Source organism: Mercenaria mercenaria, chromosome 3 (assembly GCF_021730395.1).
Source record: "Mercenaria mercenaria strain notata chromosome 3, MADL_Memer_1, whole genome shotgun sequence".
NCBI lineage: Eukaryota > Metazoa > Mollusca > Bivalvia > Venerida > Veneridae > Mercenaria > Mercenaria mercenaria.
The window spans coordinates 28,235,159-28,260,931 of record NC_069363.1 but is presented as its reverse complement, the minus strand read 5'-3'; the positions used below and the strand labels follow the sequence as shown (position 1 = coordinate 28,260,931).

The window sequence follows — 25,773 nt, the reverse complement described above, 5'->3', positions numbered from 1 at the left end:
ATATGTAAATTTTCAAAGGCAAGTTGCAATACTTTGGCTTCAGTTTGAAATGGTAATTCCTAAATAACTGCCTTCCTCAAGTAAACAAATTCTAGTAATGAGTAATTAACCGGATTCAGAGTTTGGTAAAAACTCTATATAATTGATTATACAGCTGTATTATAACACTAATCATGTTTCCATAATACCTCGCCTTAATTTAAGAGGGCTGAATGCAATACTGTTGTAAGTTCTTCTTTATCTAATAGGAGTTACAACAGTATTGTTCTCACACTCTAAAGGAACATTTTCATCTCAAGTGCCTGGTATCGCTACACAGTCTAGGGGAAGCAACTCTTACATAACAGAATGTTGTTTTCATATTCTGATAGTATCTATAGGACCAAATCAGAAGAAGTTTGATCACAGAATTTAAACTAGATGCCCATGAGCAACATGTCTAGCCTGCCCTTTGACCCCTAACTGTGTGACCTTGACCTTTGAAATAGAGTCTGTCTCATTTAAATAAACATTCATGCCAAATATAAACAAGATTCCTCAATGCATGTCAAAATGGGCCGGACAAGATCTACCATGACCTTTGACCTCCCACTGTGACTTTGACCTTTGAGATAGGAACTTGGGGTTTGTGCACAGCACTCCATCTCACTGAGGTTAACATTCATGCCAAATATAGACAAGATTCCTCAATGCATGTCAAAGTTATGGGCCGGACAAGATATGACATGACCTTTGACCTCCAACTGTGACTATGACCTTTGAGATAGGAACCTGGGGTTTGCGCACGACACTCCGTAACATTCATTTAACTGAGGTTAACATTCACGCCAGTTATAAACAAGATTGCTCCATGCATGTCAAAGTTATGGTCTGGACAAACAAATCCGGATAGACGACGCTCAAATGGATGCACGTACACCAAACAGCCATTTGGACAACTGTCTTTGCTTCCACAAGTGGGCTTGACAAAAAATGTCTTTTAAAAACAAATAAAGGGCAAAAAACACCCATACTATTCATTCAGGAAAACATGGAAATAGAGCAGACAAATACATGTTTATTTTTCAATATGAGTGAACTAATCACTTATCAAGAAAATATTAGCATTCTATTTACTGACAGATCATTGTAAGAATGATAATGTGCTCACTTATACTGTTTATAAACATGTTTTATATTTATGAACAGACACAATGAATTTGTTATTAGTCCAAGGGAAAAAACTCATTATAAACCAATTAAAGAAAGCAGAGTGGATTGATGTTCTTGGATAACCTTTTACAGTATCTGATTCCAGTAATCTTAGTGAGTGAGAAAAGTAATTTCAAGCATTTAATGGAAATGAAAGAAATCAATCTTTTCAGAAAAGCATTTCAACAATTTAATGTTACACAATAAACACTGACATTGTCAAACTGCCAGACCTTCTTACATGCATAAAATGTATCTTAGAACTTTTAAAAATGGTTCAGTTGTACTTTTCGGATGAATTTAGAAAAACTCTTTTATGCAAAACATATTTGTGTTAGATAAAAAGGTTTATAAATCAATATTTCATGCAATCATGCAAGAAAAATGCGTTATGAATAACAGAAACTTTTATCACATCTGAACATTAACAGGGTAGTGCGCCAATGGAAAGTGGTTTTACCAAAAGTGACCTTTTTCATTAAGAAAAAGTTTTTTGCGTGAATACATTTTTACATAATATTCAGATTTTGACAGTCACTTTTGAGTTTGGAAACCAGTCTCAAAATTCCTGGCATCCAATTGATTGTTTCAAAATGGACGTATGGCAAGGATACCTGCTGATACTGGCCTCTAAACAAACTGGGACCAATTTAGACAACAACAAAAACTGACCTGATCCTATGTTGTTGGACTCCTCTGGTCGTTCATGTAAAGGTGGTTGTGAGGAAGTTGATCTGCTTTTTGGTGGGATAGGTGGCAACTCTGGTGGTGGGTCCATAACCTCTCCGTCATGACCTTTCACCCCTAGATACTTCATATAAGGACCTGGGAAGAGACCCTGTAGATTTCTTGAAACATTGTACCCTTTCAACCATTCCTGTGGGTTTTCTGCCTGCATTCCCATTAAATCTCTGCCAAGCACCTCAAGTATATCGCCTTGCTCAACCAGCATGTATGTATTACTATCATCACCATGATCCACAGGGTTGTAGCGGTACCTCGCCTCATACACATGCACATCTGCCATCTTGGATTCCACTGATCTCACCATTTTTAAGATAATTTTCTGAAACTAACTGTACCAATCTGAAAACAAACAAGTCATATAGTTATAAGAAATTCAAGTTGAGATAATTTTTACTTTTTCCCTCAGATTTCAGGGCTCAAAATTAACGCTTGTCCGACTGTCCGGGGGAAAAGTAAAACATGTGTACTTCCGTATAAATGAGCGAAACAAATTTCAGTAGAGGTTTTTATCTGTAAAACCTGACTTCCCTCCTAGATACCACAAACAGACACTAGGAATTGCTTCTTTGACAATAGTAACACGGCAGCCTGAAAGACAGCTAAATCCCACTCCACTGTTATGGATAGTGAAAGGGTAAACCTTTGACCCTTAGCTGTGACCTTGACCTTGAACTGATATGGCTGACTCATGAATGCTGCACAACGTCTTGATGAGGTGATCATTTGACCCAAGTTTCATGAAAATCCTTCAAGGGGTTTAGGAGATACAGAGCTAAAACCTTTGACCTTGAGTTGTGACCTTGACCTTGAGTTGACATGGCCAACTCATGAGCTCTTGATGAGGCGATCATTTGACCCAAGTTTAATGAAAATCCTTCAAGGGGTTTAGGAGATACAGAGTGGACACAAAATGGAAGGCTCAAACCTTTGACCCTAAGCTGTGACCTTGACCTTGAGCCAGCCTGGCTGACTCGTAAGTTCTGCACATTGTTTTGATAAGGTGATCATTTGACCCAAGTTTTATAAAATTCCTTGAAGGGGTTTAGGAGATACAGGGCAGACACGAAATGGAAGGCTAAAACCTTTGACCTTCAGAGTTGTGACCTTGACCTTGAGCCGGTATGACTGACTCAAAATCCTCTTGAAAAAAATCCCTTGAAAGCAATGGTTTATTGCACATCTAACAGATGGTTTCAAAGAGATCAAGATACATTAGTTTCTGGTCGGGACAATTTTTGTCTCACTATAAAAACATCCAAAATTAATGTCATATAGTACATGGATCATACAAGTGCCATACAATCTATGGACCATACAAGTGTCATGATACAGTCCATGAGCCGTAAGTGTCATAAAGTAAATGGACCATACAAATGCATTATACAGATGCCATGTAGTTCATGGATCATACAAGTGTCATAATAGTCAATGAAGCATTCTCATGGATTAGTGCAGTCTATGGCAACAAAACTCAAATGGACAGAACTTTATACTGCAGAGTATCTATCTATGCTTACCAGCACCTGAAATTCAATTAAGTGCAAAAAACCTTACATAAAATATGAACTCTTTTTAATTAATACCTTAAAAGGATTTCTAACTGATCTGCTTTTTTAAACTGCCTATACAAGATATACTGTGTTAACAACAAACTGAAATTTCCAAGTATCAGTCGACTATGGAACACACTCCCAGCTCAAACTGTTGCAGCCACAACCATTGAGGGCTTCAAGTCCGGGCTGCAGACAATATTCGTGTAAAGACTTTTTACAGTTTTAAATTGATTTCAGCATTTTAACTACACTGTGTTAAATTATCCTCCATTATTTTGGTCCTTCATAGTTATGATGGTTAGATTGCCTGTTACAAATATAAAACAATCTGACCGTCAAATTATTTTGACCACATATCCTGTAAAGTAACATTTCATCATTACCATCTTCTTTGAAACTTCTGTTGTCAATGTTCGTCTCGGCACAAGTACAGCACAACAAGAACAATTTTTTTTTAAACAGCAACAGGTAACTTCACAACTGTAAGAACAGCATTTTTAACACAAATATTGCTCAAGTGATAATTATGTAAATTATAATAAAATACTTTCATTTAAAAATACTAAATTCATAAATAAACTGATTATCACATGGCTAGAAACCGCTACAGGACAGCCTGGGCGCCTGGTTACCAGACGGCTAGAACGCAGGCTAGGCGTCCGGTTACCGGATGGGTAGACACTTCCAAAAAGTGAAATGTATAGAAAATATATTCAAGTAAAAGGAGAGTCTGTGGCATTTAATTTGACAAAAAATAGTCAAACTTAACATGCTTTGGTTGTGCGATTACACTACACTTAGGTGTTTTTATACGGAAAAATTTTCCGTCTATAAATAATGTATATGTGTATATTTCAAAGGAAACCTATATACCGTATGACATGGGAATATTTGCTATACCATCACTGTTTTGTTGTTGTTGTTTTCTACCCATGATTCATGGAACTGCTGCCGTGAAGTTCACAGTAAATAATTTTCAAGACTACATTCGATAAAATAAAACTACACTCGAAACCCGTTATAACGCTACTCGATATACCGCGGTATTCATTATAACGCGGTAGGCTCTTGGCTCCAGAATTTTCGGGGGTAAAAAAACAAAACAAAAAAAAAAACGAATCCGCGGATGTTATTTAATTTGATCATAACCAGCTTTAAAACTACATGCACCTGTATACTTTGTACTTTAACACCTTTGCCATGACAACTGTGACAAAAATCAATAATTGTCTGCTAGCTTACTTGTTTGGGTATTGCCTTTGTTAAAGTTTGAATACATGTAGACATTTAACAATTAGGCAATCAGTACCAGGGATATAAATTAGCAGGGGCCCAGTAGCCCATGGCCCCTATATTTTGGGCTGGGCCCCTAAATTGTTGGAGAAAATGCCCATATACCTAATGTTAATTTCTTTTATTACAGTCTGGGCCCCTAAGTAAAAATAGCTAGTTTATATCCCTGAGTACCATGTCAAAATTAGATTGTTTGCATAACAAGCGTGTAACATTGGTAAGTCAACTATCAAACCGTTTAAGTTGGCACCAATTAAGCGGATGACATGATCACTTGAGTGAATAAAAAATCGAACAACAGGCCCAGTTTTGTAATAAAATGCAGCCGTTTTTTCGTAATCATCACACTCAGTTCATTGGAATTAACGAAGATTCGACGCGCTGAAAGCCATACCGAGAATGTTCTCCCTTTTTTAATATCGTATATTAACGACGGTGATTTAACAATTTTCTATCTTATTTATCGATTTTCTTCATGTATTCAAAATTAAGTTTTTTAAGACTGTCCGCGTTTTTTCTCTTTTAGTTACATAAACCCCCAGTGCAACTGCATTGCATATGTAATTCTCACGACCGCGCACTCCTCACACAGCGTTATATATGTTTACTTCCGGGATACACAATTCCAACTTTCTTTTAGAATCACGACAAAATGAGATGACAAAGCGTTATAATTCTTTTAATGTATTTTTCAGTAGCATTTAAGGTAAATAAATGTCCTATTTATACGATTCTTATCTCTTATTAACATAAAACAGCGTCCAAAATACGTCTAATACATTACCGGTGGGTGGGATATTGCATATACCGCTGATATGATCAACCCGCGTTATACATTAACCCCCGCTATATCCGCTGGTCTCGAACCTTGGACCCCGACGACAGCGTTATAACGGGGTCCCAGTGTACTTAGGCCTACTGTTACAATCAAAAGCAGAGCTACCTGCGCCGCATTACCTTCTTTCTTTTTTCTTATTCTAACGAGTTGAAAATTCGTGGTATTAATGGAATCGGTGTTATTCGGGTTTCTTCATAGTCTACCTAATGAGTTTACGGATGATTAATTTATTTCAATATTGAATAATAATGTACAATACTATATAGTGTTTAAATAACAAAATCATCGCCAGTTAATTTTTTTATGTAGAAAAACCAGTAATCACATAAATGTTAATGTGAAACGAATCTTGTAACGCTGCCGTAACAAAATTTATTTATATACGTAAGTTTGTCTTCATTACGTCACAGTTCCCCGTGGTTGAGTGATGAGCGTATATGCCTCACATGCACGAGGTCCGGAGTTCGATCCCCGCCAGATGCTTCTTTTTTCTTCTTTTTTTTTGACCAGTTATTTTTTTATTATTATCATTTATCATGAATTTTGCAAATATTGGAACAGAAATCATTAATGTGTATAATTAACCAGTGTTCTGCCAGGGTTCAAAATAGATTGTGATGAAGAATAGTTTTGGGTATTTCCTGTATAGTTATAAACTATATTTGTATAGTTTATGACGTCATAATAGTGCCAGTACTATGTGACATCACCGGAGTGCATGCTATTTTAGACAAGGTTTTTCACTAGGGAAAGACAGGAATATCTATCCCTGGCTCGTGCTCGGACTTTCCCGGCTAGGTAGGCAAGAATATAAATTTGCCAAATTTTCACTTGTTGATTATTAATTTTTAATGCAGTCTAAGGTCATAAACTGATATTGTATTCAGAAATTATGGATTATCATTAATGCAAATAATTGTGTTAATAACTTACTAGAACATTAAACTTCATAAAAAGAATCAGTAATACCAGATATTGCCATTACGATAACAGGGCTCCAGATAAGATGCGTATTAGCGTAAATTATGCTTTGAAATAATGCATATACGCATGTCTGATAATTTTTAAGTGTATAAAAACGTATATGAAATTACAGAAACGCATGCAATAATTTACTTTTTACTAGCGGAAACAAAATCTGATTCATCTGGATGCTTCATGTAACAGAGCACGGTAGGCATTCTCCAACACTGAACATACACATGCATTGAATGGTACCAGGTAGACCTAGGTTAAACTTTATTATACACTCAATGCGTGCGTAAATCAAATAGTTGGGAATTAATATTGACGGCACGGTAGTGTATTTTAAAGCGGCGTCGATTTAAAATATCAACTTCCACTGCGGCGTAAACAACAAAAATGTCTTTTTTTAAGAATGGAAAAGTGAACAAAGACTATGAATTCTTTAAACCAACAAAAACAAGAGCTCATCGAACACGAAATGCCCCCCTTGATGCATTCAGTAATTGCACAAGGAACAGAAATTATATGCTCACTGTAAACAAAAGTTGTACTGTTCTGGTCCAATCTGACCTTAACCTTTAACCTATTAACCTAACAAGAGATCACAGAGTGATCTTGGCACCGACCACTGAGCCATTTTTTAATGTTCCAAATTTCAAGACTAGCTCAAGATCAGAATCAAGGTCAAATTTTATTTCGGTACAAAACACTGTGCATGTGATCCAAATTTAAAAGCTGTGGCTTGAGAAATGTGAAAGTAGGTCACTAGATCAATTTCAAGTTCAAAGTTCATTTCGGTAGATAGAACTATGCATGTGCTTCAAACTTGGAGGCTGTAGCTTGAGAAATGTGAAAGTAGATACTAGGTATAAATCAATGTCAAATTTCAATTCAGAACACAAAAATATGCAAGCAGTCCAAATTTGAAGCCTGTAGCTTCAGAAATGTGAAAGTAGGTCACTAGGTCAATTTCAAGATCAAAGTTCATTTTGGTACACAAAGCTATGCATGTGAGCCAAATTTGAAGGCTGTAGCTTGAGAAATGTGAAAGTAGGTCACTAGGTCAAAATCAAGGTCAAATTTTATTTCGGAACACAAAACTATGCATATGGTCCAAATTTGAAGCCTGTACCTTCAAAAATGTGAAAGTAGGTCACTAGGTCAATAACAAGGTCAAAGTTTGTTTCGGTACACAAACCTATGCATGTGGTCCAAATTTGAAGGCTGTAGCTACAGAAATGTGAAAGTAGGTCACAGGTCAAGATCAAGGTCAACTCATGTCAAAGTTCATCTTGTCACTTAAAACAATACATGTGGTCCAAATTTGAATGATGTAGGTTATAGACATAAAGATTCTAAGTTTTTCCCTATATAAGTCTATATGAACCATGTGACCCCCAGGGTGGGGCCATATCTGACCCTAGAGGAATAATTTGGACAATCTTAGTAGAGGACCACTAGATGATGTCATACACAAAATATCAAAGCCCTAGTACCTGTGGTTTTGGACAAGAGGTTTTTCAAAGTTTTTTTCCTATAAAACTCTATATAAACCATGTGACCCCCAGGGTGGGGCCATATTCAACCCCAGGGAAATAATCTGAACAATCTTGCTAGAGGACCACTAGATTTTGCTACATACCAAATATCAAAGCCCTAGGCCCTGTGGTTTTGGACAAGAAGATCAGAAACCATTTAACTGTTCCTGACAAATGTGACCTTGACCTTTGACCTAATGACCTCAAAATTAATAGGAGTCATTCATCTACTGGTCATGACCAACCTCATTTCAATTTTCTTGACAATAAGCCTAAGCGTTCTTGAGTTATTGCCCAGAAACCATTTTCCTGTTCCTGGTCACTGTGACCTTGACCTTCGACATACTGACCTAAAAATCAATAGGGGTCATCTGCTGGTCATGACCAACCTCCATATTAACATTCATGATCCTTGGCCCAAGCATTCTTGAGTTATCATCCGGAAATTGTTTTACTGTTCAGGGCCACTGTGACCTTGACCTTTGACAAACTGAACTTAAAATCAATAGGGGTCATCTGCTGGTCATGACCAACCTCCCTATCAAATTGCATGATCCTAGGCCCAAGCGTTCTTGAGTTAACATCCGGAAACCGTTGTACTGTTCAGGGTCACTGTGACCTTGACCTTTGACATACTGACCTCAAAATCAATAGGGGTCATCTGCTGGTCATGACCAACCTCCCTATAAACTTTCATGATCCTAAGCCCAAGAGTTCTTGAGTTATCATCCGGAAACCGTTTTACTGTTCAGGGTCACTGTGACCTTGACCTTTGACATACTGACCTCAAAATCAATAGGGGTCATCTGCTGGTGATGACCAACCTCCCTATCAACTTTCATGATCCCAGGGCCCAAGCGTTCTTGAGTTATCATCCGGAAACCATTTTACTGTTTAGGGCCACTGTGACCTTGACCTTTGACAAACTGACCCCAAAATCATTAGGGGTCATCTGCTGGTGATGACCAACCTCCCTATGAACTTTCATGATCCTAGGCCCAAGCGTTCTTCAGTTATCATCCAGAAACCATTTTACTGTTCAGGGTCAATGTGACCTTGACCTTTGACATACTGACCTCAAAATCAATAGGGATCATCTGCTGGTGATGACCAACCTCCCTATCAAATTTCATGATCCTAGGCCCAAGAGTTCTTGAGTTATCATCCGGAAACGGATTGGTCTACATACCAACCGACCGACCGACCGACCGACCATCTGCAAAACAATATACCCCTCCTTCGAAGGAGGGCATAATGATCAAAAAAATATAACTAAAGGTAGATCTATATTGAATATTGAACTTTCATATGTTTTGGTGAATGAAGCCAAAGCAAACCAAGGGGAAAAAAGAAGCAAAAACTTGAATATTGAATTGAAACTGAACTACAAACAAATTCATGGGTGCTATGTACCCAATAAATATGTTATAAAACTTATTTCTGGTTGTTGTTTTTTTCCACATTCAGTATAAATTTTCAAGGGTAAAATTACTCCTTGTCAATTTCAGATTTTACAATTTTACTCTTTCACAAAAAATATGATGAGTAAATACTCATTGGACAAATAAATTATCTGGAGCCCTGAATAACACCACTTCTTAAATTTTTATGGGGCACTGTTGATTTATCAAGAGATATCTGCCATTTAGATATAGCACCTAATGTCATACTAGTCTGTTTGTTTGTTTTTTGGGTTTAACGCCATTTTACAACAGTATTTCAGTCATGTTACGGCGGGCAGTTAACCTAACCAGTCTTCCTGGATTCTGTACCAGTACAAACCTGTTCTCCGCAAGTAACTGCCAACTTCCCCACATGAATTATCAGAGGTGGAGGACGAATGATTTCAGACAAAATGTCTTTTATCAAATCGTCACGGAGAACATACGCCCCGCCCGGGGATCGAACTTGTGACCCCGCGATCCATAGACCAATGCTCTCCCTACTGAGCTAAGCGGGCGGGCTAATTTCATACTAGTTTCCTATTAATAGTGATGTCCATTTTCTCTTAAAAAAGATGAGTTTTAAAAATAAAATCTAAGTTTGCTATTAAGCATGAATACTGTTACGTCTGACTTGATGTTGCACTGACATTATCCAAATGCGCTGATGCCATGAGGATGAGCGTGACGTTACGCAGGCTTAATGTGTAAATTGCTTCTTCTTTTTTTTTTAAAACTATTGGTAACACATGAAATGAAATTAAACTTTGCATTCCCGGATTCAGAAATTTGTATTAGAGAAATAAATTGACAGCAAAGGCATGATCATTGAGGCATAGCGCACAGTGTAGGCAGTGTATGTACTGAAGGGGATATCCTTGACAGTTTTAAATATTAGCATGTAAATGTTGGCCTCTGGTGCATTTTTGGGACTACATTCTGAGCACGGTCCCCAAATATCACTATAATCTTTAACTCATTTTCCATCATCAGTCTATTCTTGACAAATTTTTAGAAATAATTAGATCTACATTCATTTCATTTTTTCACCTTGCCTCCCGTCTCCCGACCTGAACCATAACTCTCCCACTTTTCAAAAAATATCAATTTTTAGACTTTTTCTTCGCGGCACTATTATTATGACTGGGTTGATAATTACCGAGGACTGCCAAACGTGTTTACACAGTAAATCAAAGCGTCACCGACTGTTGTGTATTATACATGTTTGACACACATGTAGCTGGAGGAAAGAGTTGTTTTTCACAGGTGAATTTTGATAACATGATTTATTGTTTGTTTTAATATGGGATTAGACAAGCAGGGCTTTATCCACCTGTCTCACAGGACCGAATATCCGCCTATTCTCAATGCCAATTAGGCTCCATTTTTTACCAATTTGTAGCAAAACGCTCCCAGTCATAACACATAATAATTCCCAGCTGAAATGAATGTTTGATTATTCAAAGAAAAGTTTTCTTTGGTAATAAAATCACATAAATAATTGCTAGAAAAACCAACCCATTACTATTTTTAGAACATGAATGTTGTCTGTACCTCGGTAAAAATAAAATGCATGATTCTGCCAGGAAATGGTATGTTTTGTATGTAAAAACCTCCCAAAACACATTTATACATCAACATTCATTGAATAAAGTACCAAAACCTTGTTGACAGTTTTTATACCATTAAAATCAATTGTCATATATTTTCGCGACCCGATTTTTTCACCCGATCATACACACACTACTTTTTGGACAATACAGTTGTAATTGTAGTGAAAACCTTCTAGGTAAGTGGAGTGTAAACAAAAGTTTATTCTATTTTTGCAAGGTCTATTAAGAATCAGCTACCTAGAAAGAAAATCTTGAAAAATAAATTCTCTAAATTTCACTAGGGGATACCTTGATTTAGTAATTCATTTGAATGTCTACCAGTAAAACTTGAAAATTAATGTGCTACTTGTTAAAAGTTGTTAAAATACAATATATTTTATCCTTTTAGGTTTTTGAGGTTAAAAGTAGAATAGAAAATAACATAAAATTTTGGATTTTGTCTCTACAGTACGACCAAGATGAAAAGTCATTTTTTTGCGCGACCTCTGCGACAAAAAGCAATTGACTCTGTCCGTTTGCAGTGTCCCGAACACCCTAGCAGATCGAAACAAACACCGAGTCCATTTATTTGCTGCCTATCGATCGGCCGACACGGTGTGTCGCGGTGTGCAATTGCGGTGATTCTCCGTGTTCAGATCGTCTCAGTTAAACCCGTTTTTCATTGTAGAAAAATATTTTTTGCTCTTATATTTTGTTTTAACAATACTGTTTTCTGTTTTCAGGTAAACACTAAGCTTAAAAGATATGTAATTATAAACTGTTTTGTTTCCTTTGTTTATGTTTATAGTTTTATGTAAAATTGTTAAAACGTCCGCTAACAATTACTACTAATAATACACGTTGGCATTAATGTTTTTCTCACCTCCATTGCAATTAAACTGTCTTATTCTTTCTTTCGTTTAGCATGTTCGCCCATTTTCACATGTTGAGAAATTATTTGGAAAGTTACTTATGATTAATAAGTTCATGTTGGTTAACAAGTGCTAATTAGATAATTGCCGATGCCTGTTCAATGCGGCCTATATGTTCATTATCAATAAAGAGTATTTAGACAGTTTCCGAGTAAAACTTCTTTCTATTAAATGCAGTTTAAAACAGTTGCATTTAACTTCAAGTCATGCAAGTTGTTCGATATTTACATCAATTTCATTTTCACTTGTACATGTAGTCTCGTTTATTTTCATTTTGCAATAATTTATTATCGTGAAGTTTACAATAAAATAAGGGATAAATCAAAAGTAATGAAGTAATTATTATTTTATATTTCAGGTACACACAAACTACTAGTACATAAAAAATAGAAAAAGCAGAAGTGAAGTTTCGGAGCAAGACGCGGTAGTGGCTAGTACAGCCCCGCATGGTCATAAAGCTAGTCATACGTGAGGCACGTTCAGCTAGACAGTCCAGCTTGAACTACACGAGTAGTGATAATCATATAAGACAAGATTTTTGGCCATCGTACTGGACCGTTCACTACAGGGTGTTTTAAAGCCACTAATAAATATGTATCATTTCCATATGGATTATAATAAATAATGAAAGAGTAAAGTAGTTGTTATCTATACTTACGGGTAGAAACTTTCAACAAGAGTGAAAATACAGCACAACACCAGAGAAGGGAATCGGGCTTCTTTATCTTTTATTAATTCATTTTTTTCTTTACGAAGTTTAACGGAATATATCATTTATTAGGAAGCACAAAAATTCAAACAAATAAAACCAAGAATGATTTACACTAGAAAGAAAAAATTATTTTGCTATGTTGCATTCTCATATTATGCTTCCATTTTATTTTTTATTTCTTATTCATAACAAGTGCATAGATACAAACGATACCAACAATTACAAGATACAGACAAGACAGACATATTCTATAAATCTTCATGTAATAATCACACACATAACGTGACAAATACACGTGCAGTTGTTAAAACTGAACAGTACATTCTATTTCATGTTTTGTTGCTGTTACACAGACAAAATTTTACGAAAAAGATCACATATGTTACAACGAATATGCAAATATTATGAATATGCAAATATCTTAATCTTGCCGAAAATAATACAGAATGAATAATAAACAATTTTTGTCAGTAGTGAGTACATATATGAATTATATAATGAACACAAAATGATTTCTGTAAGCATTATCGATACACAGGTTTTCGTTTTATATGAGGCTATATACATATATGACATTTAATGCTAATAAAATTATGTTTACAAAATAATTATAAAATTTTATTTTTATTCTTTTTCTACCTGGTATAGTTTTTTCAAAATGATAGGGAAAAGTTACAGAAACACAAAATTTACCAAGAAAAACTAATTTAAATTGATTTTTTTGGCATAAAATATTAACTTACAAATTAAATAATTGTATACCTATATAAATAAATCATATCCTACAATATGTGTAATTTATAAAAATATTTAATGACAAATTAATGTGGTTTCAACAGCTATTTAGAAAATGCTAGTGCACTGAACTTTTTACGTGATAAAACATTTCAACTGTATTGCCAATGCTAAAAAAAAATCATCGTCTGCCTTATTTTTTGTAAGTACGTGTCGTTATGGGGGTGATTCTCCTCGTCCATTCATCAAAAGCAGAACGGTCTCAAGATCCGAGTCAGGGACGTTAAAGTTAAAATCACACAGACTTGAGGCAACACTAATGTTGGACTTCGACGAAAAGGCATCAAAATCAAATTTAAATTCATATTTAACTGAATCTGTTTGACAGTTTACAAATTCTTCGATTGTTATGTTACGTGATGCAGCCATTTTGTTTAGATACATAAACGGACTACTTCAAGGCCGAGCACCTGACCGCGTACTTTATGGGTTATCAAATCGGCTGAATCGTGGGCCTAATATTCAAATTACCTGTTATGTCACGTCATCCGGGACATTGGCCTTCATATCAATGCACAATTTCGAACTATATTTTTCAGAGGGCGCTCGATAAAACATTTATATTGACCAATGATTTTGGGAAATACCAGCGCATGTGACTTATGGGTCCTGCGACTGGATGTCATTTAAGGCCTAACTTTAAATAGAAACAGGTATTTTTTACTTCCGGAAATTGGAGATAACATGTGAATGCACAATGTGTACCGTTATTCGTACGGATCATTTGTTCAGAAATATAAACAAATCGATGTCAAAAATGAACACGCTCTATGCCGCTTGCATGTGGAGATGGATAATGGCGCTTATCGGCGCTTCTATGCTGAGATCGATAGTGGCGCTCTTATGCGCTTCCATGCGGTAATAGATAGAGGCGCTCTTAGGCGCTTGTAAGTGGGAATGGATCAATTCGCCCCAATTTCACCGCGAAACAGCGTGTTCGGCGAGCACCGTGTCCGGACACGCTGTTCACCGCGATTTGCGGTGAAATCACTCAGCTGGGTGGTCAAATTTCTTTGAACACGCTGGTTTGATATCGCGGTGATAGGTGTCCACTGGAACTTTTCACTTTGGTCGTACTGTATGTTTTGCGTTTCCGCGCTATTTTATGTCGATAAACATCAACATGCATGTCTTAACATATATTTAATGCCTCTTAAATACTTCGGTAATCCTAGCCTATCCTCATAGGTGTGTCTAGGAATACGGAACTTCCGTAATCCTAGAAAAGGAGGCTAGGATTATGGTACCGTAATCGTAGCCACTGCCTATTTTATATTGTTATCACTCTATAATTTATTTGGACTAATGGAGCTATATAACAACGCCCTGTTTTAAAACATTTGCCTTTGTTCCTAATTGTCATAACAGGAGCAAAAAACTGTCAGGCTTACTGAAAATATCAGAACGAACACGATTTATGCAGAAAGAATCCGTATGACTAGGTTTTCCCATCGGAGAGGCAGGACATAATTTCATATTAAAATTATATTGTGAAGGACTGCTGGATAGAATCAGATTAAAATACGTGGTTTGTCTCAGCTCAGAGATCGTAACAGCATATAAACAGCTCTGAAGCTCAATTTTTTAGCAACCCTGGACACTTCCTTTTTCAAATTGATCAGTGATCGTCCGGGTATCATTTTCAATTTCTGGAACTATACCCGGTTGTCAGGATTTCCTTTATTGTCATTATTTGAAGAAACATCATCGTTTTCTGAATTTGAAAAGAAGTATTCTAGAATCACTTACACCGGGGAGATCTCCTCAAATTTAACAAAACATTAATAAAGGAAGTTGAATCTCACCATTTATATACGGTGACAGTGTAATAAATTGTATTTGTGAATAATTAAATAACGTGAAGGTAGCAGATGCCAGTTTTTGGACTTCTCGGTTAAAGGTTATAATACACTAAATAGTTGTTGTTCTTTAGGCATACAGACACTAAAAATAAAAATGGCGCGAAAAAAATGGTAATCGCATAATGGCGGATACAAATAGTCCTCAGTTTTTTTGCTCTGTAGAGCTATTTTCCTTATTTTCTTTGCATTTTTTTTGCTAAAATCGCATGACAGGTCTATGCTTGACATGTAGGTAGCATTTTCATAATGAAAAAATAACATTACAAAATTTTTCATGAAAACGTAGATCATACACCACCAGTATAATTTGGGGTCTCATTTTTTAGCTGATTTTGCAGTTTGTGTGTTTGACTAAAATTATTTTTCTTGCATCAAACATGACCCCCACTTTTCTTTTGATTTTTAGTTAGTACTGACAATATTCTTCAAGAAAATGTAGGTTACAGAAATTTAAAATGGGTCCTGATGTGTGCTGCGGTCATTGGAATTAGGTCAGTTTTAAATAGAATAAAGAACAACAACTATTTAGTGTGTTATAACCTATTTCATTCCAATATCTGATTGTGCGAGGGAACAAAGAGTGTTTGTGAAACTGTCTTCATGAGAATGGCATAAAGAAGTTATTGTTTCTGGATAGTGTTAGTTGGTTGTGGTCTACTGTGATAAGGCCGTTAGAGATCTTGTTCAGCATGTATTCTTCTTTGTTCTAAAGTTGGCCAGTTTAGTGATGTAAGCATTGCTGTGACACTACTCTGGTACAAGTGAAAAAACAAAGACAAATATCAAACAGGGAATGCCACGTACCAAAAACGCAGCCTCCCCAAAACGAAACCCACAGCAGGCAGACATGCACACCACAAACACACAAACACACACACACATACACACATACACGCGCGCACACACAAAGCCAACACATGAAGACAAAACGAACAAACCCCACCATGTTCCAAAGACACGGGGCAGTGTAAATAAAAGTAATCCCCTCCAGGTGAATCTCTAACACACGTAATGGAAACAAAAAGGCATGGCATGTAAAACACAAAATGCTCGTGTACAAATATATAAAAAGCAAACCTTTAGAACCAAAAACGTATGTACTCAATGCCTTTTCAGAAGACAGAGCAACAAGAGAAACACCCTTAAGGGCCCGACGAAACAGGCCAGAAGACAGATATCAAAACAGTTCAGTCCTGGTAGGATTTAAAAACTATCGGTAGTCATTCATGACATGTCTAGCTGCAGCTCTTTGCCCCTTTCTATATCATTTGTTAAAAAAAATTGCCAAGGGTGCCATACTGTGCTGCTGTATTCCAAAAGGGGTCTCACATATTGGTCTTGTATGCTTTTTATAAGCCCAAATGGACGTATTATGTTATGACGCCGGTGTCCGTCCGTCCATCCATTAGCAATTTCGTGTCCGCTCTGTAACTCTTGAACCCCTTGAAAAATTTAAGATAACACAACACAGTATAGGTTATATGGCGCCAAACAGGACTACAAATTTTGGTTTCACATCTCATTTACATCGAAATAAAAACATGAGGAATGGAATCAAAATTTGCATACCTGCTGGAATCACAGAGTTATAGCAAAACAAAGTGTTAAGACCCTATTATTGCCTCTTACGATCATGCAAGGGTAAGGCAGTGGTTCCAATTCTTTTCATACATAGATCGTCCCAGAACCACATGGGGCAAGCTCTGAAGAGCCTTTTTAACTGACTATATAACAAGTGTAGGTCAACAAAAAGTAAATAGGCTACAAATAAAAATGACGATTTACAGCATAAAATCTATGAGGAACGTGTTAATCCTACCAAATTTGGTTTGAAACTGCTTAAAAGAAGAATTAGTTACAAGGTGACCAGGAATATGGGACAAAGGTGCCATAGTTAAAAAATATCTTTAAAAAAATCAGAATATCTCTCAAATCAGATTTGAAATGACCTGATTAGCACCCTTTCAGCGTGTGTTGTGCTTGTCAGTTCCGCTTACAGCTGCCATCACTTGCTAGACTAGCCATGATACCATTGAAAGAATACCAGTCAATAAGGATTTTACTTTCGACTTGCAGGACTTGAATCAGCCGGTCTAAGCTCGGAGTGCTAAAAGATCGTGTGTTGTTGTCAGCGTAATTATTAAGTGTACACTTATCAATGAAAAAAATAGCATTGATGAATACATTAAATAAAAATGTGCCTAATATAGAATAGAAAAAGTGGGAACACAACAAAAACGTAAAATGTTGCAGGCGCAGTTTGATTGAGTCTGTTCATGGACGGTAGTGGATATGGATGGATTTATTTTATGTACAACTCCCACTTCAATGATGTCAACGAGGGAGCCTCAGTGAAAGTAGCTGGTAAGGTATTCCACACTGGGGTGGCTCTTAGAAAGAAAGTGTTCTTGAATTGCTCAGTAGATGAGCTTTACCGTCTGTCCTGCAAGGGATGCTTGGTGTCATTTGCCTCTCTGATAAGTCTGATGCTTCGATGTCAATTAGATTGTGGTGAATCTTATAAAGGTCTAGCCTAGCATGTTATTTACCTTATTAAAACTGATATTCTATTGATGCGGTCATTCCAATACAATTTGGACTGGATATTGACTCCAAGGTACTTTGTAGATGTTTCTTTTGCAAGACTGATTTCTTTTTCAGAGATAGCTATTGAAATAGTAAAAAAGCACAAAATTATGTGCATCACAAAGATAAAGCAAAAGAACTATTTTACAGGCCAGGTTAAAAGTAAAAACAGAAAGTTGAAATTAGAACTGATAGAAGAGTGGCAGCTGCCGAGCAAATATCTTTAAGCTGGGACTAGCGTGCAAAGACACAGGGAGGCTGTTCCACAGACGTATACTTCTGGGGAAAAAGGAGTTTGCATGATAGTGTGTCTTTGAATACGGTATCAAATTCAGGTTCATATTCAGGTTTCTAGTTCTTCTAAGGTGAGTATGGTCCACAAAAACAAGGTGTTGTTGGATCTTATACAACATTGTAACTACGCTGATCTTACGGCGTTGTTCTATGGTTTGCCAGTTTAGTTCATTTAACATTTGGAAACACTACTGGTGTAACTGTAATCATTATAAACATATCTTACTGCAGATCTTTTAACTTGCTCTATGTCAGAATAATTTGTATATTTGATATATTGATAACGTAACACATTAAGCACAGATAGTGCTTGACTCCCTTTCCATGCTATCATTGCTATAATTATTGTTGAATTACTGTAAATAATAGAACTTGGGTCATTTGTGACTGATTTGGGTTCATTATATGGATAACTGGATCCCAGCATCACACATTATGCCATATACAAAAGTTAAAGGGAACCAGAAATTTGATAGAGCAAGTACTCGTTGTTAAACTCTTCTTAGATTGGGACCAATCAGAAACAAGTTCTATAAATAGCACGTCTGCTAGGGTATAAATAGATAGATAGATGACAGAATTCATTCGGTATCCAGCGATCGAAGAAGACACGTCGAGGATTCAACTAATAATTTATCCCAGTACCTTGAGGAGGAGGTTATTGCAACTACCCTGTCAGGGCGGATAAATTATTAAAAAGAAGACGTTTGAAGTTCATAGACTAAAGAAGAGTTGCAGAATTTCAACAAGGTTTCGAGCTATAGGGCCAGCGCATAGGAGTTTTACCTTTATGGTAGTTGAATGCTATAGAATATAGCAAATATAGGCTGAGCATCGAAAAGTTGAGACAGAGACCCAGAGTTTGGTAATCTACTGAGAGTAGGAGAGTTCCAGCTTATAGGCGGTTCAGCGTTATTGGCGAAGTACAGCCAAGGCATCGGGGATATACCTATATGGTAGTTGAATGCTACATATGATAGCATATAGGCGCTGAGCATTCCAGGAGTCAGGGCATTCTTATAGAGTTATAAACTTCAATTAAGAGGACAGAGGCCGAGCATCTATGCGATAGGACTCGTATGTTGTTGATTCAAAGATCTGACGGGAACTTCAACAAAAAGACCAGTCAAGTATAAGGTCTCCAGCCTATACGAGTTTGTGTTTTTTATTATTAATTGAAGATTGTTGGTTTGAAACATTTAGTGATTTGCCTGGTCCCTGAAATTATTAAGCTCCTAGTAGAAATCATTTACGAATCATTGGTACACAAATCATTTAGGCAAGGTAGCCAGAGGAAAATTCTATATATGAGATATTTGGTCTCACCAGCTCTACGTTTTAACAAAGGACATTCTACATCGTTTGTCAGCTAGTCTAAGACATAGTCACCTTAGCGATTGGACCCAAAAACATTGTGCAAGATACTTAAGGCGTAGGCACTTCCCTGGGTCATATAATTCGTATCCTGACACTATTTTGAGGGTTATGTATTTTTGCCATGGATGCCATATGGTGGAACAGTACTCTAACGGGGGTCTAACATAAGTTTTATATGCAACCTCTTTGACTCTTTTATTTGGGGTTTTGACATTTCGTTTGAGGAATCTTAGAGAATTTTTGCTTTGGATGTTATGTTGTGGATATGATTGGTCCTTGATAGGTCTTTGCTGATGGTTACACTTAGATATTTGGCAGAAACAGCCGATTTAACTCGATGTCAAGCAGCTTATAAGGGAAGATTACAGGGTTCCTTTGCGACTGATTCTGAGGACTTCACACTTGTCTCGATTGAATTCCACGGACCAATCAGACTACCAGGTTTCGAGGCTTAAAAGGTCTTCCTGTAGAGCTTGGGCATCACTGTGTTATTTGACCGTAACATAGACTATAGTATCATCTGCGAACAGCCTCACTTTGCCCTTAACACTTTCAGGCAGATCATTTATGTAGGAAAGGAAAAGGCAATGTCCAAGGACCGAGCCTTGAGAGACACCAGAGAGGAAGGTGAGATTGTCTGAATTGTGACCTTCAACGACAACCTGCTGGGTGCGACCCTGAAGGAAGGACTTGACCCAAAAAGTGACCTGTGGGATGACACCTATTTTTTGTAACTTATGGACTAGTTTATTTTGATCTACCTTATCGAAAGCTTTGCTGAAATCCATGACTATGATATCTGTTTGATGACCTAGTTTTAAGTTGTCACTGACTTCTTGGGAGAACCTTATTAGCTGGGTTTCACAGCTGTAATTTGACTTGAAACTATGTTGATAAGGGCTAATTATATAAACTGATCATAGAGGGACATAATGTTGGAGACCAGGATGTGTTCCATTAACTTTTAGGCGATATATTTCAGGGATATGGGGCGATAATTAGAGGGTTTACACTTTGGGCCTTTTTTTATATGCAGGGGCAATGACTGCATGTTTCCAGTCGTTGGGGACAATACCAGTATTGAGGGAGATTAAGGACAGGGGCTATTTCTATGTGTAATTCTTTTAATAACCTAAGTGACAGTTCATCTGGGCCGGAGGCTTTGCTTGGATCTAGGTTTTTAAGGAGGTTTTCCATCCCGTCCTGGGATATGTTGACCTTGGGCATGGCTGATTTGCAGGAGTCAGCAATTGTTTGCATGACTGGGCGAGGCTAAGGGGCTGAGGCCGAGAGAAAACTGACTCAGATTGCAGATTGAGTATATTGGCTTTAGCTATCGGATCTACAAATGTTTGACCTTCACTTTTGAGGAGAGCAACACCATGATTTTCCGTTCTATTTGATTTAACAAACGAGTATTTTTTTGGCCAGGTTTAGAGTCAGCAGTAAAGATTATGGTGTCCAAATACTGCCAGTAGCTATTCCTAATATCTTTTTGTATTTTACCCTTTAAATGATTATTTTCTTTGACCAGGTTTTCGGAGTTGGAATTAGACCTTTTTATTTTGAAGAACAGACGGTCCCGTTTCCTAATTTGCCTAATAATGACAGGAATAACCCATGGCAGATCACGGCGGACTTTAGTGCATCTAAAGTTTAAACATATTTTAATGCATATAATACATGTATTTATCTATCTATCTTCCGTTGACGTCAAACCTCTTGCGGGAACGTAGACGTTTTTGCGCGTCAAAATCAAAAAGAGAAAGAATATAGTGATAAAAATTTAGCGTGGAAGAAACTAAAAATAACTTTGGTGATATAAAAAGGTTAAAACTTGAGTTTGCAGGATAACTAGGGTGAGGCATGTTCAAGGCTGCAAACTGCAGTACTGAAATGCTCTAGGGTAGGGAGGTGGGCGACACTGGGGGAAAGTTTGTTCCAATGGTACACTGTTCTCGGAAAATAAGAAAACTTGTAATAGTCGCTGGTTGCAGTAATTAACCTATAACTTAAGGAATGGCCATAGCGGACACATCGTGTCATTGGGGTCAGGTAATCTACGATTGGGATAGCAACCAGATCATGATGAATCATACAGAAGAGTGATAACCTAGAATCTATACGCCTTAAATCCAGTCCACGAAGGTTTAGGGAGTGTAGCATATCTTTTACACTGGAAGTACGGCCGTAGTCAGTCTTGATCCAACGGGCGGCTCTCCTTTGGACGCTTTCAATTTGGTCAATTTGAGTTTGGGTGTGGGGCGACCATACCTCGGAGGCATATTCGAGCTGGGGTCGGACTAGAGTCTGGTAAGCAATGGTCCTAATGGGTTGGGATTTGACCTTAATGTTTCTTCGTAAGAACCCTAGGGTTTAGTTAGCTTTCTTGGTTGACCTGTTTATGTGATTGTCCCATGATAGGTCAATTATTTATGTAATTACAGCACACGTTTAATTGTAAGAAATCACTGAAATTATAGCAATAAGGTCGGGCCACAAGTTCTGCCAACATTAACATTCCTTCTGTTTCCTTCTGTTTCTTTCAGGTATTTAATTTCTGGTATTTAATGCAAGAAACCAGCATGGTTTGGTACCAGCATCCTAACCACCAGAAATTCATACACTGACTTAGAAAAGTAATATCGTGGCAGTCTTTTTCAATTTATTCTTTCAAATACTTTTTTTCATAATAAAACTTACTTAAATTAGATTAATGATTGCCTGCCAATAATAATTTCTGGTTGTACTTCTTGGAACTATTTACTAAGTGCGCATTTATATTGTTTACAACGAGTGTTGTGAGGTTCCATATTCTCTCACAAAAAATGGGAAGCACGAATATTTGGATAAAATGAGAATAACACAACAGGTTAGTATAGTTGAATATAAATTATTAATACAAAAATAGTATTCTACCGGAAAAGTAGACCTTATACGGCTTTTTCACACCTTCCACAGTAGGTGTTCTTTCCGATAAGTTTGTGAAGTTATAGGACCGGTCCTGCAATAAACCACTAAGGACCACTAAGAAGGCACAAAGGACCCCTAAGTGAGCACTAAGGACCACTAAGGAATAAATGGTATAAAATAAAAAAGATACTGTTACTGATGATAAACCCGGACAGATGATAAAGTCGACCACCTTAGAAAATATTCAATTGCAATCGGTTATTTATAAAATTGAACACACCAACTAATAGTTTTCACTTACAAATCCAACTGGTGTAAACAAAAACAAAATTGGTAAATATTCTGTATAAATAAATGACTTACATTTATTTGTATAAAAAATATTTATCCAAAATTACTGGGGAAGAGGGTTTTTTTTTGCGCATGCTCACTGTCGAAACATGAAGGCCTGACATTTGGTAACTTTTCATTACTTGATCAGGAATGACTGTTGCAGCTTTTTGGGGAAAGTTTCAATATACTGCCAATTTCAGAATAGCTCGCCGAACGGGTGTTTACATCAAACGCATGTAGTAAATGACGTAGTTGTCACTCTAGTTATCAGTGAGCGGATCACGCGTGTAGTTTGCTCCACCCAAAAGTGTATTTCTATCGATCGCAGTGGTTTAAAATGTACAAAAAGAAACGATGTAAAGGGTTAGGTACAAAAGTAAAATATTGCGGGAATTTATTTCAAGATAATCCTGCATAATGCGTACATACATATGCATGACACGTCCGCAGCATATACACATAAAATTATTTAGATTAAAGATTTGATCTATCTGAGGATTGACACTGATATACTCTAAACGAAATACAACAAAACTTATTATTTCTTAGTTTGATTCTTTCAAACCAAATCATTCGGAGAAGTAACAACAAACACTGTGATGTATTGAGTAGGTACAGTCTCGTATTGTGTATTATACTTTAACAGTATTTCTTTACAATTATACCTGTAGCAGTGTCACTATATCGTTAAAAAACAAAGTTATGTGTAAAATGTTTTCAGTCTGTTAAAAACTAGATCTATGTGTCTTTCAATCTAATCATGTGTCAACATTTTCAATGTTCATTCCAAATGTATTATATAATGATAAGCACAGTTCAAGTATCGAAATTGTAGAATGACAACTCTCCTTATATAGTCCAACATAAACAATTCCTCATTTGTTTTCCTAGTTCTTGTAAACGATCACTTCAATCATTTGTAAAAATGACTATTAATAAACTTTGATAATGTAGCAGTTGACCTCTTTACAATCGACACCGTTTACTTTCAAAATACAGGTTGCAATATAGACCCAAGGTAATTTTATGACTGATATCTTTCAACACCCCTGGGCTTATCAAGAATACATACAATACTCCAACACCACTCATTGAGTACACTCAAATAAATTGCCTAACGGTAGGAAAGATTCCATTTGTATTCATAAAGGTGAGTGACAGTCGAGCCAACTCGCAAGAGTGAGTGACTGTTGAGGGAGGTCCTTGGGACCCTTGAGTGTTTCTCAAAGTCTCATAATGTTAGTTTAGATGATAAATTTTCAATATCTAATTAATTTGAACGTAAGATAACAGTGTCATGTTAAAGTGGAAGTTCATATTTGTGCAAGGTATTTTGGAATAATATAATATGTTCTTTTTTAATACATGTTGTTGAGAACGATGAAAACACAAAAAAAGGCCCAGCAAATCAAAAGACTGTTTGAATATACAATTACGAAACCTAGCCTAATGGGGCTCATCAGTCACTCCCAGAAACACACGACGTAGTAATAAATATTTACATTTCACTAGCTTAGATATCCGTTAATTTATATTGAAATATATACAATCCGTCAAATTAATTATCATGAAGAACCTATCATTATTAAATCTCATTGTTTAAATGACAACGGAAACATTTACTTATACAAAAAATATGAGCCGCGACATGAGAAAACCAACATAGTGCGTCTGTAGTCTGGTCAGGATCTATGCTGTTCGCTTTCAACGCCAATTGCAATAAGAGTAACTATTAGCGAACAGTAAGAATCATGAGCAGAGTGCACCGATGCGCAGGTTGATCTGGATTCATGCTGGTCGCAAACGCACTATTTTGGTTTTCTCATGGTGCGGCTCAATTATGTTTTTAACTAATACGTATTTCCTTTCTTACATGGTAAAAAGCTACATATGATGAGATGTAATCCGAATGTCGGTAAAATACAATGTGATGAGGTCACTACTAGTATAATTATGCGTCTATCTGGGTCTGGTGTCTAAATGCTACATGTATTTTGATTTTTCAAAGTTCGACGCCCAGAATTGTCGAAGTTGGACAGGATATGATAGGAAAACTATAGTTATGATTTTAAACTTTCAAAAGCACATGTGACTCTGATTAACTGCATATTGTCAAATGGTACGGTCATTAAATTCTAGTATTTGTGACAGGCAATTTAATGGTGAATAAAGTCTATGCAAGATCGCCTTTTACAATTCAAATTCTACTATCACAATTTTAAATGAAATTAAAGATAAAATACTTTTACCAATATTTTCTCTTACTTTTGAGACACTTAAGTTCTGTATATATACGCGTGATGTGTAAAATATTAAAACAAAGGATTGTCATCGATTGAAATTTCGTTGGAAAAGTCTTCCGTATCAAAAATTATACATTTTTCATAGAAATCCGTCAAATTATTACTGCATACAGAAACCATGTAGTATGTGATGTCATGAACATTTTAGTCAAACGGAAAAAATAGATGTAAAAATAAGCTGTTAGTCTAACTCGTCGCCCTAAGTCAATGCTGACTTCTGCTTTATTGCAATAATGTGCCCGTGTGATTTCTAAACTAGGAATTGTAGTATCCATCCATCATGTGACTATCCCTGTAGTCAAGTGGTTAGTCGCTAACTTGAAATCACTGTAATCTCTGATTTGGTCAATTGGGTGGGTGGGGAGGGCATGGGTTCGAGCCTTGCTACCGATCATATCTCTTTATCTCAGAAATTTGGACGTTTCTTGCAGAGGTTCTTCCCATGTACCACGGCTATATTTCAGTTAATTCAAGTCAATATTTGGTAGAATCTCAAACTCACAGAA

The 25,773-nt window shown here is 36.6% G+C and overlaps 2 protein-coding genes across 10 annotated transcripts in view; one reads left to right on the top strand and one right to left on the bottom strand.

Annotated features, from left to right (window-relative positions):
* Positions 1–15,429, bottom strand: part of LOC123525204 (phosphatidylinositol 3-kinase regulatory subunit alpha-like) — a 312,914-nt gene extending 297,485 nt beyond the window's left edge. For both annotated transcript variants that reach the window (XM_053538091.1, XM_045304060.2), the window contains exons 1-2: positions 15,349–15,429; positions 1,864–2,277 (exon numbers count right to left, since the gene is read on the bottom strand). In XM_053538091.1, coding sequence (XP_053394066.1) covers positions 1,864–2,242 — 379 coding nt within the window. In that variant the 5' untranslated portion in view covers positions 2,243–2,277; positions 15,349–15,429. The remainder of the gene's footprint in view (positions 1–1,863; positions 2,278–15,348) is intronic.
* A 6,907-nt stretch (positions 15,430–22,336) lies between these two features.
* LOC123525858 (uncharacterized) overlaps positions 22,337–25,773 on the top strand; it is a 145,948-nt gene continuing 142,511 nt past the window's right edge. For all 8 annotated transcript variants that reach the window (XM_053538088.1, XM_053538084.1, XM_053538089.1 and 5 more), the window contains exon 1: positions 22,337–22,590. In XM_053538088.1, coding sequence (XP_053394063.1) covers positions 22,573–22,590 — 18 coding nt within the window. In that variant the 5' untranslated portion in view covers positions 22,337–22,572. The remainder of the gene's footprint in view (positions 22,591–25,773) is intronic.